Source organism: Octopus sinensis, linkage group LG22 (assembly GCF_006345805.1).
Source record: "Octopus sinensis linkage group LG22, ASM634580v1, whole genome shotgun sequence".
Taxonomy (NCBI): Eukaryota; Metazoa; Mollusca; class Cephalopoda; order Octopoda; family Octopodidae; genus Octopus; species Octopus sinensis.
The window spans coordinates 5,815,004-5,832,138 of record NC_043018.1 but is presented as its reverse complement, the minus strand read 5'-3'; the positions used below and the strand labels follow the sequence as shown (position 1 = coordinate 5,832,138).

The window sequence follows — 17,135 nt, the reverse complement described above, 5'->3', positions numbered from 1 at the left end:
AGATAATGAAGATTACGAGTACATTAGGATTTGTAGTGAAAAAATATTTTTTTCAGAAGTGAGGGGCAGGAGTTTCAGATAATTCACATGAGTTGCTTTGTTTCCTCATAACTTTAGGGGGAAAAAAGGGATATATTTTAATGACATTTTCTACAAATATCCTTCAAAGAATGTACAATAAGATTTATCGAAATTTGATATGGAAAAAAAGGTGGGTGTATACACATACATACTGACACACATCACATGTATGTCGACAAAAACTTGAAATTTTGAAAATTATATTGACCAATATTGTGAGGTGTGTCAGTATGTATGTGTGCATACCCTCAAATTATTTTTGTTTTCACATTAAATTGCTATATAATCGTAACCTACAATATCTAAAAAGGATCTTTTCGGTTTGACCGGCAGTTTTTAACATAATTTCCACGTAACTAAACACTTTTAAACTTCGTATACTGGTAGAATGTGTTTATAAAACATCTTTTTCTCTTGGCTTTATTGAGAAAATTCTAAAGTTTGTAAGATATTTGCTGTCTTTTTTTCCTTCAATTTCTGCAATTTCAACCAATGAATGACGTCTATTGGGGTAAAAAACATTCTGTGCCGTATGAATATGTCCTTCGTTTAAGAAACAGATTAGGTTTATTTACATTTCTGAAGAAAAAAAAGATACCCTTCCCCCCACCCCTAACCCTAAAACAGATTGCAATAGATCGATACTAGGGTCATAATTATGGGTGACAATTCTATAGTTTGTAAGCTATTTGTTGTTTAATTTCTTGCATTTCGGCAATTTCAACCAATCAATGACGTCCATTGAGGTAAAAAAAAAAACAACATTCTGTGCCGTATATGTCCCACGTTTAAGAAACAGATTGGGTTTATTTACATTTCTGAAGAAAAAAAAGATACCCTTCCCCCACCCCTAACCCTAAAACAGATTGAAATGTAATAGATCGATTCTGGGGTCATAATTATGGGTGACAATTTCATATAACACTGCTAGAAAAAACTACCGTTCAAACCGAAAAGATCCTCTAAAAAATATCTATAGAAAATTCCATTTAAAAATATCCATTCTGAGTGTTATGAGGAAACAAAGTCGAGAGGGGCACGATTGTGTAGGTATGCCTTGTATTTTGGAAATAATCTGCGAATGTAGATTGATTGGGTAAAAGTTCTGCATGAAATGGAACTGCATCTTTGTTTTTTCTTCAGTTTTGAAAACACTCCTGTTTCCATTCAATATCAAATAACAGAAAATAAAGGAAGTGAAGTAAATCGTTGAGAAACTTACTCTTTGTCGGACTTTCAAACCGAAGTTCGACCATTGCAGCAGAGAATCACTGAAAATATACGCAACCTTAGGAGGAAAATAATCGCTTTTACACGTATTCATTTGATTGAAACATTCTTTAAGGGTCTTCGTAGAGTCATCAGAGTCCTTTACGGGATCAGATTGTTTCGCTGATGCTGGGTTTGTTGTCATTTTATCAAAACAATGTTCGACGTTGGCCATTTTTTGAAAATCTTTTTCAAATTTACCGCAAGACTCCAAGGGAGGTAACTGTAGTTATGATTGGGAAAATGGTTTTGGCGCCCAAGAAACTGATTAAAAAATTTTAGATATTTCATTTATTTTGAACTAGCAGTATCGCCCGGCGTTGCTCGGGTTTGTAAGGGAAATAACTATATAAGCATTTTTAGAGAGGTATAGCCAAAAAATAGCAGAAAAATGCATTAAAAATGGAATAAAAAATGATGGTAATTTCTTTTTAAATCGTTGACTCATCGTAGACATTTTTAGAGAGCTACTTCCCTTATATAATAGCGAAAAAATGCATTAAAATGGAAAAAATTATGGTAAATTTTTTTTTTAATCGTAGACTCATCGTAGACGTGCGCTAATATCCAGAAGGGCTCGATATGAATAACGACTATAAGATACCCGGTTTTGGTTAAACTGCACCGCAAAATGTGGGAGTAGTTAGGAATCTAAATCGTAGGAGACAGACACACAACCTTACTTTTATATATTGTTTTGGTGTCTTCAAGACATGAAGTCGTTGTTCTAAAAGAACGCTGGTCTCCTTGACAACGCTTTACGGCGTTGAGTTCCTTACACTCCCTTCCCCACAACTTCACGAGGGAGGGAAGAAGGGGGAGAAGCAAACAGGTGCAGGTGTGACCATGGACGCCAACTCCGCCGCCATCGACACACGAAAAATTATGCATTAAAATGGAATAAAAAATTATGTTAAATTATTTTTAAAATCGTAGACTCATCGTAGACGCGCGATATTAATCACGACTATAAGAGGAGTTAGGAATCTAAATCGAAAGGGACAGACACTCACACAACTACAGTTTTATATATATAGATTAAGACCGGGGTTTATCCACTCTTAATGTTTTGCGGATATTTTCGGTTTGACCGGCAGTTTTTTAAATAATTTCCACGTAACTAAAAAAATTTTAATTTCGTATACTGGTAGAATGTGTTTATAAAACATCTTTTTCTCTTGGCTTTATTGAGAAAATTCTATAGTTTGTAAGATATTTGTTATTTTTTTTCTTCAATTTCTGCAATTTCAACCAATCAATGACCTCCATTGAGGTAAACAACATTCTGTGCCGTATGAATATGTCCATCGTTTTCGGTTTGAACGGCAGATTTTAAAATAATTTCCATGTAACTAAACACTTTTCAACTTCGTATACTGGTAGAATGTGTTTATAAAACATCTTTTTCTCTTGGCTTTATTGAGAAAATTCTATAGTTTGTAAGATATTTGTTATTTTTTTTCTTCAATTTCTGCAATTTCAACCAATCAATGACCTCCATTGAGGTAAACTACATTCTGTGCCGTATGAATATGTCCATCGTTTTCGGTTTGAACGGCAGATTTTAAAATAATTTCCATGTAACTAAACACTTTTCAACTTCGTATACTGGTAGAATGTGTTTATAAAACATATTTTTCTCTTGGCTTTATTGAGAAAATTCTATAGATTGTAAGATATTTGTTACCTAGAAATTATGTTAAAAACTGCCGTTCAAACCGAAAAGATCCGGTTAGAATATTTTAACATATTCTCCATCGAAAAAGTTAATACTTACACCATTCTGTTATTCCTGAATTTTAGATACTCTCTACTCTTTTACTTGTTTCAGTCATTTGACTGCGGCCATGCTGGAGCACCACCTTTAATCGAGCAATTCGACCCCGGGACTTATTCTTTGTAAGCCTAGTACTTATTCTATCGGTCTCTTTTGCCGAACCGCTAAGTAACGGGGACGTAAACACACCAGCATCGGTTGTCAAGCAATACTAGGGGGACAAACACAAACACGCATATGTATATATATATATATATATATATATATATATATATATATATAGATATAGATATATACGACGGGCTTCTTTCAGTTTCCGTCTACCAAATCTACTCACAAGGCTTTGGTTGGCCCGGGGCTATAGTAGAAGACACTTGCCCAAGGTGCCACGCAGTGGGACTGAACCCGGAACCATGTGGTTGGTAAATAAACCACACCTAAGATCTTACTGTTTTTTTTTTTAAATCAATAAGGAAATAGCATACCCTGCTATATTTTATTATTTAATCAGCACTAGGTATTAAGAAATTTAATAACATAGGCAAATTAAATAAAGTTGAATAAAAAAATTTTAAATTACATAAATTCTATATCTATATATATATAACTGTAGTTGTGTGAGTGTCTGTCTCCTACGATTTAGATTCCTAACTCCTCCCACATTTTGCGGTGCAGTTTAACCAAATTCGGGTATCTTATAGTCGTGATTAATATCGAGCCCGTCTGGCTATTAGCGCGCGTCTACGATGAGTCTACGATTTAAAAAATAATTTAACATCATTTTTTATTCCATTTTAATGCATAATTTTTCGTGTGTTGATGGAGGCGGAGTTGGTGTCCATGCTCAAACACCTGCACCTGTGTTTGCTTCTCCCCCTTCTTCCCTCCCTCGTGAAGCTGTGGGGAAGGGAGTGTAAGGAAATCAACGTCGTAATGCGTTGTCAAGGAGACCAGCGTTCTTTTAGAACAACGACTTCATGGCTTGAAGACGCCAAAACAGAAATGGCTAAGAAAGCTCGAATTGGCATCTATAAGGGAAGTAACTCTCTAAAAATGCTTATATAGTTATTTCCCTTACAAACCCAAGCAACGCCGGGCGATACTGCTAGTATCTAATGAAGTTATAAAGTTGTATACTTACTCCACAATAAGTTTTAAAGATTTGGTAATTTTCACATCTATTTCTACGAGAATTCTATTCCACCTAATCCTTTTCGATACTATAAATATTACCTTTATATAAGCCTAAATTATTATGCCCCATATAACAATACTTTTCTCTTAATATAAAATATAAGATTTCCATAAAAAATTAATTCTATTGCTCTATATTTTCATTTAAAAAATTTCATTTTGGTTACCTCCCTTCCATTGTATTTTAGGGATTTTGGCATGTCAGTCAATTAATCTCTTATCTACTGAGAATCTCTTCATAAAAAGATCTTCTAAATCTCCTTAATTAATGTTTAAAACCTGATAAAGAATAAATAATAATATCTAAGTTACTTAGTTTCTATTTCTCTAAAACAGCTCTAACCTCATGATCTTTATATGTATTAGAAAGCTTTACAAAAATAAATTATAAATGAATAAGTAAATAACATTTTATAAGTACCAATTAATAATTATAAATTATCATATAAGGATCTCTTTACTCTCTTTTACTTGTTCCAGTCATTTGACTGCAGCCATGCTGGAGCACTGCCTTTAGTCGAGCAAATCGACCCCGGGACTTATTCTTTTGTAAGCCCAGTACTTATTCTATCGGTCTCTTTTGCCGAACCGCTAAGTAACGGGGACATAAACACACCAGCATCAGTTGTCAAGCAATGCTAGGGGGACAAACACAGACACACAAATACACACACACATATATATATACATATATACGACGGGCTTCTTTCAGTTTCCATCTACCAAATCCACTCACAAGGATTTGGTTGGCCTGAGGCTAGGGGGACAAACACAGACACACAAACACACACACGCATATATATATATATAAATATGATGATGATGATGATGAATAATAGCATTTTCTTAAAACTATAATAAAACCTATAATTTTATAAAAGTTTTGTTAATAATATAATTTTTGCCCAATAACTTAATATTCACTTGATGGAGATAGTTGAGGAGGTGGAAACCTCTTCAAAAAAGGGCCGTAAAAGGAAGAATGTGAGCAACAATGGTTGCCCACCAAGGGATCCTAAGGCTACAGGAGGGAGGGAAAACTGGACAAAACGGAAGAACTCCACTCTCCCGTTGCACAAGGAAAAAGGGGAAAAAAAAAGATGAGAAATTGCTGGTGGTTATTAATATACTGCGGGCATGTCCCGAAACCCTGTCGGTGGGAATTGTGCCACCGACGGAGGATGCTATGGCCTCTACCAGTAGGGTAGAGGAGGAATTTTTAATCCTTTTTCACAAGGGAGGGACACTTGAGAACTTTTTTAAAAAGTTACCCAAAGGTCAGAGGTAAGGGGTTACAGCCTGTGCCAAGGGCCCTGATTGGCCCCCACAGGTAGCTGCGGAGGTCATATGGGAGACAGAATTATACAGGGCGATGAACTCCTTCCCCAAGGACACATTCCGGTTCATGGTAGAGTGCCCTGACTTAGCACCATCAAGGTGCTTGAATGAGGTATTAAGCCTAGTTGGGTAATGGAGATGAGGAAAAAAGAAGCCTCGTTATATGAATATGTAGGGAAAAAGGTAAGAGGCTTAGTGCCTCATTTGTAAGGACCTTGAGTGCAGCTTGAACTGTGTAAGATGTTTATTACCCCATTTTTGATGTAAAAAAAAAAACAAGGGAAGCAGTGATTGCCTTCCCTCATCAATATCATTTATTTTATTTATCATTCATCTCATTTGTGTTTTGTCCAGCCCGCAAATGCTTCTATCAATGTAAAGCCTTTATGGCTAATCTGATGAAATAAAAAAGCTTGGTTCTAGGTTCAGTCTCACCATGTGACATTGGGCAAGTGTCTTCTACCATAGCCTTGGACCAACTAAAGCCTTGTGAGTGGATTTGGTATATGGAAACTAGAAGAAGCCCGTCATACACACACACACATATATATATATATATATATATATATATATGTGTGTGTGGAGGAGAAGTTTCAGGTGTGGAAACAAGGATTAGAATCGAAGGGCCTCAGAGTCAATCTAGCTAAAACCAAAGTCGTAATCAGTAGGAAGGTAGACAAATCACAAACACCTTCAGGTAGATGGCCTGCTCGATCTGTAGAAAAGGTGTAGGTAGAAACTCTATAAGATGCACCAAGTGTAAGCTATGGACACATAAGAGATGCAGCAATGTCAAAGGAAGGCTAACTAGGAAGATGGTTTTTGTATGTGGCAGATGCTCAGGAACAATAAACACTGAAAATGCTCTGAGACCAACTTCCGTCACTTTCCAGGAGAGAAAAACTAGAAATAGTTGATAGTTTCCGTTACCTAGGTGACCAAGTCAGCAGCGGGGGCGGGTGTGCTGAAAGTGTAACTGCTAGAGTAAGAATAGCTTGGGCAAAGTTCAGAGAGCTCTTACCTCTGCTGGTGACAAAAGGCCTCTCGCACAGAGTGAAAGGCAGACTGTATGATGCGTGTGTACGAACAGCCATGCTACATGGCAGTGAAACATGGGCCGTGACTGCTGAGGATATGCGTAAGCTCGCTAGAAATGAAGCCAGTATGCTCCGATGGATGTGTAATGCCGGTACTCACACTCGGCAGAGTGTAAGTACTTGAGAGAAAAGCTGGACCTAAGAAGCATCAGTTGTGGTGTGCAAGAGAGACGTGTTGCGCTGGTATGGTCATGTGGCGAGAATGGCTGAAGATAGTTGTGTGAAAAGTGCCACACCCTAGCGGTTGAGGGAACCTGTGGAAGAGGCAGACCCAGGAAAACCTGGGACGAGGTGGTGAAGCACGACCTTCGAACTTTAGGTCTCACTGAGGAAATGACTAGAGACCGAGACCTCTGGAAGTGTGCTGTGCGCGAGAAGACCCAGCAGGACAAGTGAGTCCACAACCCGTGGCCTTCTACATGGGATGGAGCCAGCCTACGTATGCATACCTTCCCTTTGGACACAAAACTCTACTTGTGAAGACGTGTTGAGGCAAGTGAGGATCATAATCGAAATCGATCAATGGAAATTGCGGATGTGCTACCAGTGCCGGTGGCATGTAGAAACTCTGCTTGTGAAGACCCATTGAGGCAAGTGAGGATCAGAATCGAAATCGATCAATGGAAATCGATCAATGGAAATTGCAGATGTGTTACCAGTGCCGGTGGCATGTAAGAGAACTTTCCGTTTCGCGACCGTTGCCAGCACCGCCCCGTTTCGTGTCCGTTGCCAGCCTCGCCTGGCCCTCGTGCCGGTGGCACATAAAAAGCACCATCCGTTCGTGGCCGTTTGCCAGCTCTGTCTGGCACCAGTGCGGGTGGCACGTAAAAAGCACCCACTACACTCATGGAGTGGTTGGCGTAGGAAGGGCATCCAGCCGTAGAAACACTGCCAGATTTGACTGGGCCTGATGAAGCCTTCTGGCTTCACAGACCCCAGTAGAACCGTCCAACCCATGCTAGCATGGAAAACGGACGCTAAATGATGATGATGATGATGATGATGTGTGTGTGTGTGTGACCGCGTGTGTACCGTTGGCGATTTTTTCCCCTCAGTCTTGCCTTCTCTGGATCTTTCCTTCTCCTATGTTTCCGACGAAGAGCTCCGCTCGAAACGTTAAACCCTCCTTCTTTCCTGAGCGTCCAATAATACTATATTTGTTCCACGTCCTCACGTTGTTGTTGTTTTTTTGTGCTTTTTTGTTTGGATTAACTATATATATATAGAGAGAGAGAGAGAGAGAGACAGACAGACAGACAGACATGTATGTATTTGTCCTCCCACCATCACTTGACAACCGATGTTGGTGTATTTACGTTCCCGTAACTTAGTGGTTCGGCAAAAAGAAATCGATAGAACAAGTACTGGGCTTCCAAAGTATAAGTCCTTGGGTCGATTTGCTCGACTAAAGGCGGTGCTTCAGCATGGCCGCAGTCAAATGACTGAAACACGTAAAAGAATATGTGTACATGTATGTATGTTATATATGTATGTATTATATAATCGATAGATATTTATAGATATACATATAAATATATATAAATGCATATTTTTAAAACATGGCGCCAAAATTGTTAACTTCTTAAGGGGAGATACGACCGGAAGTAACCGAGACGAAAGCAACAAGGACTGGCAACTTTTCTGTTGCTTCTCCCGCCATAAGCAGCATTAAATTGCACAGTTAAAAATAATAATATAACGCTTCGTTATTTCAAAAATACATTAGCAATTGATTAAACAAAAAAATTATTTACTATATTATTATGAATAAAATATTAGTTATTTTTTTATTTACAAAATAGAATTAATCAAAAAAAAAACCGCCGATAAAAATAGTTTAACATCGACTAATCAATTTTGCTCTATGTCGTAAGTGCGGATATTAAAATCGACAACATCGAAATTGTTTGATAGTTTCTGATTAAATTGTTTCCTAATAAAATACGTTATTATTAAGTTTACTGTGTTTTTTCTGGAAGTAAGTCTTTATATCTATGTGTTTATCTCGATAAACAACCATAAATTGTCCGTTTTATTCACGGTTCACGAAGGAATTTCGTGTATACCATGAAGGAGGAGAGGGAACGGATATAATGCAATATAAACTTTAATAAATAGAAAATAAACATCTATTTTTTTTTACTCATCAAGTGTTTCTATTTAATATATTTGATTCCACTGCAATTAGAATAAATAAAAATTAAGAATACGGAAAAAAAATGTAGTTATATGTAAGTTTCAGGAAGCGCATGTTTGCGTTTTACATGTAACCCAACACGTATAAGTATAAACTTTATTCAGTGTTTGCGAAAACGAAAAGAAATCATTATAGCGTCTAATGTATATAATTTAAAACTATATAATAGATTTTATTTTCTTTATTCGAAATTTAAATATTAATCTTTATTTAGAATAAATGTCGTTAGTGAGTATTATATTGTAATTTTTTTTAAACCTTCGTGAGACATGACTAAGCGGTGTTGGTAACCGTTTCAGTTTTTGTAATAACCTTACAAGAAGCGCTTGACTTCTCTCATGTCATCGTGTCACGTCTTGGAAAAGTTTAACGAGTTTCATCTTGAAATATCTCCCGGATTTACTTATTTAGCGAGGAAACCATTTGGCTCGGAAGTTATTTTGTAAAAGGACGAATATTTTTAAAGAAAAAGACGGAACATTTAAAAAGTTTTAGGATTGTGTGAGGCCAAGGTTTTCGTTTGTACTTTGAAAATCTTTTGTTCTTCCCCCTCCAATGTGATTGTAGTTTCTTCATCCTTATTTGATCAAACAAACAAAGCATTTAATAATAAACAACAGCACCATGGCACTGTTTGATTTAACTAACCGTTTGTCGCAGTATTTCGACCGGCATCTCATCTTACCGTTCATGGAATTCCTGTCCGACAACAACGTGTACGACAATAAAGAATTAATTCGAGGGAAACTAGAAATTATCAGTAAAACTAAGATGGCCCGTTATGCCATAACCCTTCATCACGATCTCTACCCGTTGCAAGACATCCCCAAAAGTTACCACGAGAACTTAAATCGTGTCTTGGCCGAAGATAAAAAACTCAAGGAACGGGTCGAGAAAATCGCTGAAGTAATGAACGATCCTGAAGTTATGAAGACCATCAGTAATTTCAGAGATGGAAGCCAGTTGTACGAATATCTCACCACTCGTCATGATATCAGTAAAAATATTACAGAAGACATGTACAACTACGCCAAGTTCCAGTTCGAATGCGGTAACTACGAATTCACCAGCCAATATCTCTATTTCGTGCGTATTCTCCTACCAACCAACGACAAATTCTACCTCAACACATTATGGGGTATCCTGGCATCAGAAATACTTCTGCAGAACTTCGATGCCGCCCTGGAGGAATTAAACAGGTTGAGGGAATATATCGACACCAATGCAGCTTTTTGGCCTGCTTTGCAGACCTTACAGCAGAGAACCTGGTTCGTTCACTGGTCCTTGTTTGTGTTTTTTAACAATTTGGATGGCCTTGATCTTCTCGTAGATTTATTTCTTTATCAACCTCCATACCTGAATACAATCCAAACTGTTTGTCCTCACATCCTTCGATACCTGACCACAGCTGTTATTATCAACAAGAGTCGCCGGAGATCGGTTAGTTATATTTATTTATATGCTATTATAAACTAATATGTGTCTGATACTAACTCCTATTAATTAATTAAAGTACATACTCCATCTATACACACACACGCACTCTCTCTCTCTCTCTCTTAATTAAACCACCTATACACGTGTGTCAATATTTCGACCTATTTTACCTTATGCTAAGAATTAAAATGGTACGCTAAAAGCTAGGATTGCCGATATTTATTGTATAGGAATTTGTTTACAAACAATTACGAAACACTGTAATGATTCTGAGAATACTATAAATGAACCAACGAACGTTTCCATGTGGAACCATATTCGGTTAAAAGACTACGAGTTGCTCTGTTAGGCTTTGCCTGAAGCACAGTCAGTCCTCGTTGCCATGTTTTTTCTTACCCCACTCCCAGGAGTTTCACATCTCGTCAGTTCTAGTTTTAGAAAGTTCGTGAGCAACTTGCGACCCTGGGATTCTCAATATGGTATGCCAAACCAAAAAAAAATTACTATAAATTTTTTTTTATTTTTTCATAGTGTGGCTCACCTTATGATGATGTACGTCTCATGCGGCCCGCTTCTTGAAAAAAGAAGGGTTTGCTCAAATCTTTTTTACACCATTCTTCTATTTCAACTGTGTTTGCATTGAAGGAAACGCGACAAAATAAATTCACTCAAGGAATCTGTCAGTGGCTCCTGTTGCCCTTGGTTGTTCTCACCCGGATTCTATTAGGATGATTTTGACCATCCCACTTTAAAAAAAAAAAATTGGATCTTATTCAAATGCCACCAGGATCGACTCTGAATCTTTATCCTCTTGGGGGGGGGGCGACGAAATAAGTACCAGTTGTGCATTGTGGTTGACGTAATCGACTTAGCCATTTCTCTTAAATTGCTGTCCTTGTACCAAACTTTGAAATCCTTGTTGTTATTTAAGGCGGCGAACTGGTGGAATAGGTAAGCACGCCGATCAAAATGCTTAGCGACATTTCGTCTCTTCGTTCTAATTCCGATGAGGTCGACTTTTCCTTTCAGCCTTTCGGGGTCGATTAAATAAATACCAGTTACGCACTGGGGTCGATGTAATCGACTTAATCCGTTTGTCTGCCTTGTTTGTCCTCTCGTGTTTAGCCCCTTGTGGGTAGTAAAGAAATAGGTATTTCGTCTGCCGCTCTTCCTGATTCAAATTCGCCGAGATCGACTTGCCTTTCATCCTTCGGTCGATAAATTAAGTACGAAACATTGGGGGTCGATAAATTAAGTACCATTGAACATTGGGGGTCGATATAAGACTAGTCCCCTCCCACCAAATTTCATGCCCTCTACCTTTAGTAGAAAGGAATATTGTTATTAAGGCGGCAAGCTGGCAGAATCGTTAGCGCGCCGGGCAAAATGCTTAGCGGTATTTCTTCCGTCTTAGCATTCTGAGTTCAAATTCTGCTGAAGTCCACTCTATTTTCTATCCCTTCAGGGTTGATAAAATCAGTACCAGTTGATCATTGGGGCGATGTAAATGACTCATCCCTCCCACCAAAACTGCTGCCCTTGTAGCAAAATTTAAACCATATTATTATAAGTTCTGAATTAAAATCTTCCGCCAAACCTTAGTCACAGTTTATGTTCTGACTCTACTTAATGATAACTAAGTTATTTTACTAAAGTCTTTTTTTATATTTTAAATAATTGAAATAGACACAGAGCATCTCAAAATAAATACAGGACGGAAGGGTTAAGGCGGTGAGCTGGCAGAAACGTTAGCACGCCGGGCGAAATGCGTAGCTGTATTTCGTCTGCTGTTTATGTTCTGAGTTCAAATTCTGCTGAAGTCCACTCTATTTTCTATCCTTCAGGTTGATAAAATCAGTACCAGTTGATCATTGGGGCGATGTAAATGACTCATCCCTCCCACCAAAACTGCTGCCCTTGTAGCAAAATTTGAAACCATTATTATTATAAGTTCTGAATTAAAATCTTCCGCCAAACCTTAGTCACAGTTTATGTTTCTGACTCTAGCTTAATGATAACTAAGTTATTTTACTAAAGTCTTTTGTTATATTTTAAATAATTGAAATAGACACAGAGCATCTCAAAATAAATACAGGAACGGAAGGGTTAAGGCGGTGAGCTGGCAGAAACGTTAGCACGCCGGGCGAAATGCGTAGCTGTATTTCGTCTGCTGTTATGTTCTGAGTTCAAATTCCGCCGAGGCCGACTTTGCCTTTCATCTTTTCGGGGTCTATAAATTAAGTACCAGTTACACACTGGGGTCGATGTAATCGACGTAATCCGTTTGTCCTCTCTGTGTTTAGCCCCTTGTGGGTAGTAAAGAAATAGGTATTTCATCTGTCGCTACGTTCTGAGGTCAGCTTTACCTTTCATCTTTTCGGGGTTCATAAAATAAGTACCAGTGAAACACTGGGGTTGATGTAATCGACTAGTCCCCTCCTCTAAAATTTTAGGCCTTGTGCCTTTAGTAGAAAGGATTATTATTATCACTATCACTCGTGGTGTATTTGTACAAGTTCTTAATTACCAGGCTTTGAAAATAGTAAGTGCTGGGGGGGGGGGGCAGTACGTTTATTCTTTCATTCTTTTACTTGTTTCAGTCATTTGACTGTGGTCATGCTGGAGCACCACCTTTAGTTGAACACTAAGCCTAGTACTTATTCTATAGGTCTCTTTTGCTGAACCATTAAGTTATGGGAACATAGACACATCAACATCGGTTGTCAAGTAATGGTTGGAGGACAAACCCAGACAAGAATACATACATACATACATATATATATATATATATATAATCATCATCATCATCGTTTAACGTCCGTTTTCCATGCTAGCATGGGTTGGACGGTTCAACTGGGGTCTGGGAAGCCAGGAGGCTGCGCCAGGCCCAGTCTGATCTGGCAGTGTTTCTACAGCTGGATGCCCTTCCTAACGCCAACCACTCCGAGAGTGTAGTGGGTGCTTTTTATGTGCCACCTGCTAGGTGCCAGACGAGGCTGGCAAATGGCCACGATCGGATGGTGCTTTTTATGTGCCACCGGCACGGGGGCCAGACGAGGCTGGCAATATATATGACAGGCTTCTTTCAGTTTCTATCTGCCAAATCCATTCACAAGGCTTTGGTTGGCTCAAGGGTATAGTAGGAGACACTTGCCCAAGGTGCCAAGCATTGGGACTGAACCGGGAACCCTGTGGTTGAGAAGCAAGCTTCTTACCACACAGCCACTACTGACTAAAGATTCTTCAAAGTGGTGCCTCAGCATTGCTGCAGTCTAGTAAAAGATAAATACCTTTCAGTTGGTTTAGATTACACTTAGGAGGGGCACACTTGTGTAGGTATGCCTTTTAATCCTGCTTCTTTATTTAAAAGACAGAAATGGCAATACTACCATTCTTCTGTTCTTTTAAAATTTCCCAAAACCAAGTGGTGTAAATATTTGTAAATCTTGGCCTAGTCTACTGTCCAGATATTTTTGTAATGGCTCCGTAAGGAAGAAGAGCACAAAACTCGTATGAGAAAGTTCTCCTCTGTCTGGAGATAGGGTTCGAATTCTTGCAACAGAGTGGACCCCCCACCAAAAGCACCCAAGAATCAGGTTGTAGTGCTAAATTGAGCAACGGATTAAGTCTACCATTCAACTGGGTTTAGCTCCGACCATATGAGTCATAGGGCTCATGACAGACCAAGGTCCTAGTTGACTGATGCCCCCCAATTTCAAAATCCACGATATTAAATAGTACTTATTTATTACTAGTAATTACTGTTTTGAAGCAATATTTTAGGAATAAATACTTTACCGGGGTTCATTTGCCTGCTGGTTCGGTAGAGCATGTAATCCAAAGTATATTTTTTGAATGCTTGCTTTTATAAATTTTATAAATGGAATTCAAGCTTATTGTATTATGGTCAATTCTGCAGCCCCCGCCTTCAATCAGCGCCCGGGGCTCGTGCCCCCCAGTTACACCACTGCTTGCCAGACTAAGAAAAGACACTCAACTGAATGAGGTTGTAGTAGAGAAGGTGGCATTATGCCAGATATTAAGACATACAAACTCAAATTTAGATTTTAAAAAGAAACCTAAAATCTAAATCTAATTGGAATCAGGATTGTCATCATCATTTAACGTCTGCTTTCCATGCTGGCATGGGTTAGACAGTTTGACTGGAACTGGTAATTTTATTATGTAACTGATTAGTATTATGCAAGGAGGTGGAGGTGAGGGAAGAGAAACTGAAACCTGCCACCGAGGAAAAGTGTGGCTCAGAGAAAAAACTCAGCAACACCAATGGAGAGCAACTTGATTTCGAGCCGGGTCGTCTGCTGCTGGAGAAGACCGACCAAGTAAAGGACCTGGGTATCTTGGTGGATTCTTCCTTTTCGCCTTTGGTCCAATGCATCCATGCTGCCAACAAAGCACATGGAGTTCTGTTTTTGATCCGACGGTCATTCGGAATGCTCACAGCAGCCATATTCCTACCGCTCTATGTCACGCTGGTGAGACCCATATTAGAGTGCGGGAGTCAAGTCTCTTCTCCTTATCTCCTCAAAGACATACATCATCTCGAAAGAGTCCAGAAGCTGGCTACCTGCATGGTTCTTGGTCTCAAGCATTTGTCTTATGAAGAAAGGCTGAAGACGCTCGACCTTTATTCTCTCGAAAAACGACGACACCATGGTGATCTCATTCTTGCTCACAACATCATAAGCAGAAAGTGTAACCTCTCGAAAGAGCTGTTCTTCACTCCTGCTCCGAAAAGCTCTATCTACGTCGATTTCATCTCAATCAAAGGAGAAGGGCTTTCTCCGTCCGGGTTGCGGATCCGTGGAATAAGCTGCCTGACAAGATAGTGAAGATTCCGGCGACCGCTCGGTTCAAAGTTTCTCTTGACCAGAAATGGCCTGCACTCTTTGTATGACCACCCTCCCTGTACATAACTCCCTGTCCCCTTACATGGCCTTGCTTTTTGAGCCAATAAAAATTGAATTGAATGTGGATCTGTACAGCCGCAGCTGGCACAAAATTCTCCAGGCGCAAATCTCTGGTGTTTTGAGACAGTCAGATGCCTATCTGATTAGCCTTTAACCAAAATGTTTGGCCACAGGAATGGCGTCAGACCAAAGAAAATTGTTTCAGTGAATTCCATCTGAACTATGCAAGCATTAACCCTTTTGATACCAACCCGGCCAAAACCGCTTCTGGCTCTGTAGTACAAATGTCTTACTTTCATAAATATTGAATTAAAATCTTCCACCAAACCTTAGTCACAATTTATGTTCTGAACACTAGCCTAATGATAACTAAGTTCTTTTTCTAAATTCCTCGTTATAATTAAAATTAATTGAATGAAACACAGAACATCTCAAAATAAATACGGTAACGAAAGGGTTAAAGGAAAACTTTAAAATGATGAAGAGATGACTGCTATTTCTAGCATATATCTTTATATATAAAAGTGAAGTTGTGTGTCTGTCTCCTACGATTTAGATTCCTAACTACTCCCACATTTTGCGGTGCAGTGATTCTGGGTATTAGCGCATGTCTACGATTTAAAAAAAAATTTACCATAATTTTTTTTCATTTTAATGCATTTTTTCGCTATTATATAAGGGAAGTAACTCTCTAAAAATGTCTACGATGAGTCAACGATTTTTAAAAAAAATTACCATAATTTTTTTCCATTTTTAATTACTTTTTTTTGCTACTTTTTGGCTATAACTTTCTAAAAATGCTTATATAGTTATTTCCCTTACAAACCCGAGCAATGCCGGGCGATACTGCTAGTAAATAATAAATATAAAAAATTAGCTACTCTGTCTGAATTGAGATAGATTTACAAATGTAGTTTTGAAATTTCTTATGCCTTCATTGAAAATATTCTGATACATGTGTGTTAAGGTGATAACCAGTTCAATTTCCTGACCAGCAAATCATCTGTAATAACCTTTGTAAATTTTTAAACAATATGTTTTTGTTTTTTTTTCCTCCCCTTTCTCTCTGTATTTTCAGGTTCTCAAGGATTTGGTGAAAGTCATTCAACAAGAGAGCTATTCTTACAGAGACCCCATCACTGAGTTCGTTGAATGTCTCTATGTCAACTTTGATTTTGATGGTGCCCAGCAAAAACTACGGGAATGCGAAGCCGTCTTCTGTTACGATTTCTTCTTGAGCAATCTCGTAAACGAGTTCATTGAGAACGCCCGTCTCCTCATCTTTGAGATTTTCTGTCGGATCCACGAATGCATCAGCATCAACATGCTGTCGCAGAAGCTGAACATGACACCCGATGCTGCCGAGCAGTGGATTGTCAATTTGATCAGACATGCCCGACTCGATGCTAAAATAGACTCAAAGCTAGGTCACGTTGTCATGGGAACAAAAGCCATTTCCCCTTATCAGCAAGTAATCCAGAAAACCAAAGACTTGCACTCTCGTTCCCACTTCCTTGCACTAAATATACATAAGAAACTAGGATTGAAATTCCCTGAATCTGGCACTCAGTGGGGACAGGATTAATATAAAAATTTACAAATGTACAGTAAATTTATGAACATATATATGTGTGTATATATATATATAATATATATATATATATATATATATATATATATTATATATATATATATAAACAATAAATAAATAAATACATTGGGCTTTTGAATTCCTTTTTAATTTCAGTGTTTTTACTTCAATTTCATACAAGCAAGTTCAGTATACAATCACATTTTGATTTTTAACAAAAGTT

At 38.2% G+C, this 17,135-nt stretch overlaps 2 protein-coding genes across 2 annotated transcripts in view; one reads left to right on the top strand and one right to left on the bottom strand.

Moving 5' to 3' along the window:
- The window catches only part of LOC115223266 (histone deacetylase 8-like), a 40,944-nt gene extending 39,378 nt beyond the window's left edge, over window positions 1–1,566 (bottom strand). The window contains exon 1 of the mRNA XM_029793771.2: window positions 1,304–1,566. Coding sequence (XP_029649631.2) covers window positions 1,304–1,525 — 222 coding nt within the window. The 5' untranslated portion in view covers window positions 1,526–1,566. The remainder of the gene's footprint in view (window positions 1–1,303) is intronic.
- Window positions 1,567–9,261: 7,695 nt separating this feature from the next.
- Window positions 9,262–16,914, top strand: LOC115223333 (eukaryotic translation initiation factor 3 subunit E). The gene is made up of 2 exons (XM_029793853.2): window positions 9,262–10,393; window positions 16,400–16,914. Exons 1-2 carry the CDS (start codon window positions 9,578–9,580, stop codon window positions 16,904–16,906), a joined length of 1,323 nt encoding a protein of 440 aa, XP_029649713.1. The 5' UTR covers window positions 9,262–9,577; the 3' UTR covers window positions 16,907–16,914.
- The last annotated feature ends 221 nt before the right edge of the window (window positions 16,915–17,135 follow it).

Bases quoted from the DNA above. Each gene is read 5' to 3' on its own strand.
- LOC115223333 (XM_029793853.2), top strand. From the start codon at position 9,578: ATGGCACTGTTTGATTTAACTAACCGTTTGTCGCAGTATTTCGACCGG. The intron at 10,394-16,399 runs GTTAGTTATATT...CTGTATTTTCAG, and splicing joins ACAAGAGTCGCCGGAGATCG to GTTCTCAAGGATTTGGTGAA.